We start from the raw sequence: 933 nt of genomic DNA, 5'->3' as shown, positions 1-933 counted from the left end.
CACCCCAAAGCCCCACACACACTGTGGCCAACCAGTGCCCCACCAGGGCTCCCCCCACCCCTTGGCTCTCGCCCCCCAGAGCCGCCCGTGGCCACGGTCTTTGCCCGCACACCCAGACCAGACCAGCTCCTGCTGGTTTGCCGCGTCACCGGCTTCTACCCACGGCCCATCAGCGTGGCCTGGCTGCGGGATGGCCAGGAGGTGCCGCCGGGCCCAGCGCTCAACACCAGCACCATCCTGCCCAACGCCGACCTCACCTACCAGCTCCGCAGCGTCCTGGCCGTGGCCTCCCATGACGGGCACAGCTACGCCTGCCGCGTGCCCCACCGCAGCCTGGGCACCCACAGCCTCCTCATCCCATGGGGTAGGTGCTACGCATGGGGACAGGGATGGGGCTCCTGATCCACCCTGCCCCACGGGATGGAGCAAAGCCAGGAAAGCTCATGGCTCATTCCATGGGGTAGGTGCCACCCATGGGTATGGGATGCAGGGTGTGGGCAGAGGTCCCTGGCCCTATGCAGGTACCTGGAGGATGGTGGTTGGGCTCCGATGGCAGCTCCGGCCATGGCTGCCTGTGCGCCTGCAACCCCTCTCTCTCCTCCCTCCTCCAGGCAGCTCCAAGGCAGCTCTCAGTGTTGGCATCACCATCGCAGTGCTGCTGATCGTGGCTGCAGCCCTTGCTGGGGCCATCTGGCGCTACAGGCGCATGTGAGGTCTCCTTCTCACCCAGCTGCACCAGCCCCATCGGCTCCAGGCCATGGCATGTGGGAGCTGCCTGGCCAGGGCTGCTTGCCCTTGTCCAGCCTCACTCACGTCCTCCTCTCCTGCAGGAGCTGAGAGCATGGGGCACACCACACCAGGGATGCCCCGGGGCCACATCGGCCCCCCCCACATCTCCCTGACAATAAACCACTAATTAGCACCCCCCACGCA

General features: G+C 66.7%; 1 protein-coding gene across 1 annotated transcript in view; it reads left to right on the top strand.

Moving 5' to 3' along the window:
* Positions 1 to 712, top strand: part of LOC103901663 (T-cell surface glycoprotein CD1b-2) — a gene marked incomplete at its 5' end in the record, with an annotated part of 2736 nt that extends 2024 nt beyond the window's left edge. The window contains 2 exons of the mRNA XM_019472925.1: positions 11 to 364; positions 612 to 712. Of these exons, the coding sequence (XP_019328470.1) occupies positions 11 to 364; positions 612 to 712 (455 nt within the window). The remainder of the gene's footprint in view (positions 1 to 10; positions 365 to 611) is intronic.
* Positions 713 to 933: the final 221 nt, after the last annotated feature.

The sequence above is a fragment of the Aptenodytes forsteri genome, unplaced genomic scaffold (genome assembly GCF_000699145.1).
Source record: "Aptenodytes forsteri isolate BGI_AS27 unplaced genomic scaffold, ASM69914v1 Scaffold438, whole genome shotgun sequence".
NCBI classification, from domain to species: Eukaryota; Metazoa; Chordata; class Aves; order Sphenisciformes; family Spheniscidae; genus Aptenodytes; species Aptenodytes forsteri.
This window is presented reverse-complemented; position numbering and strand designations above follow the sequence as displayed.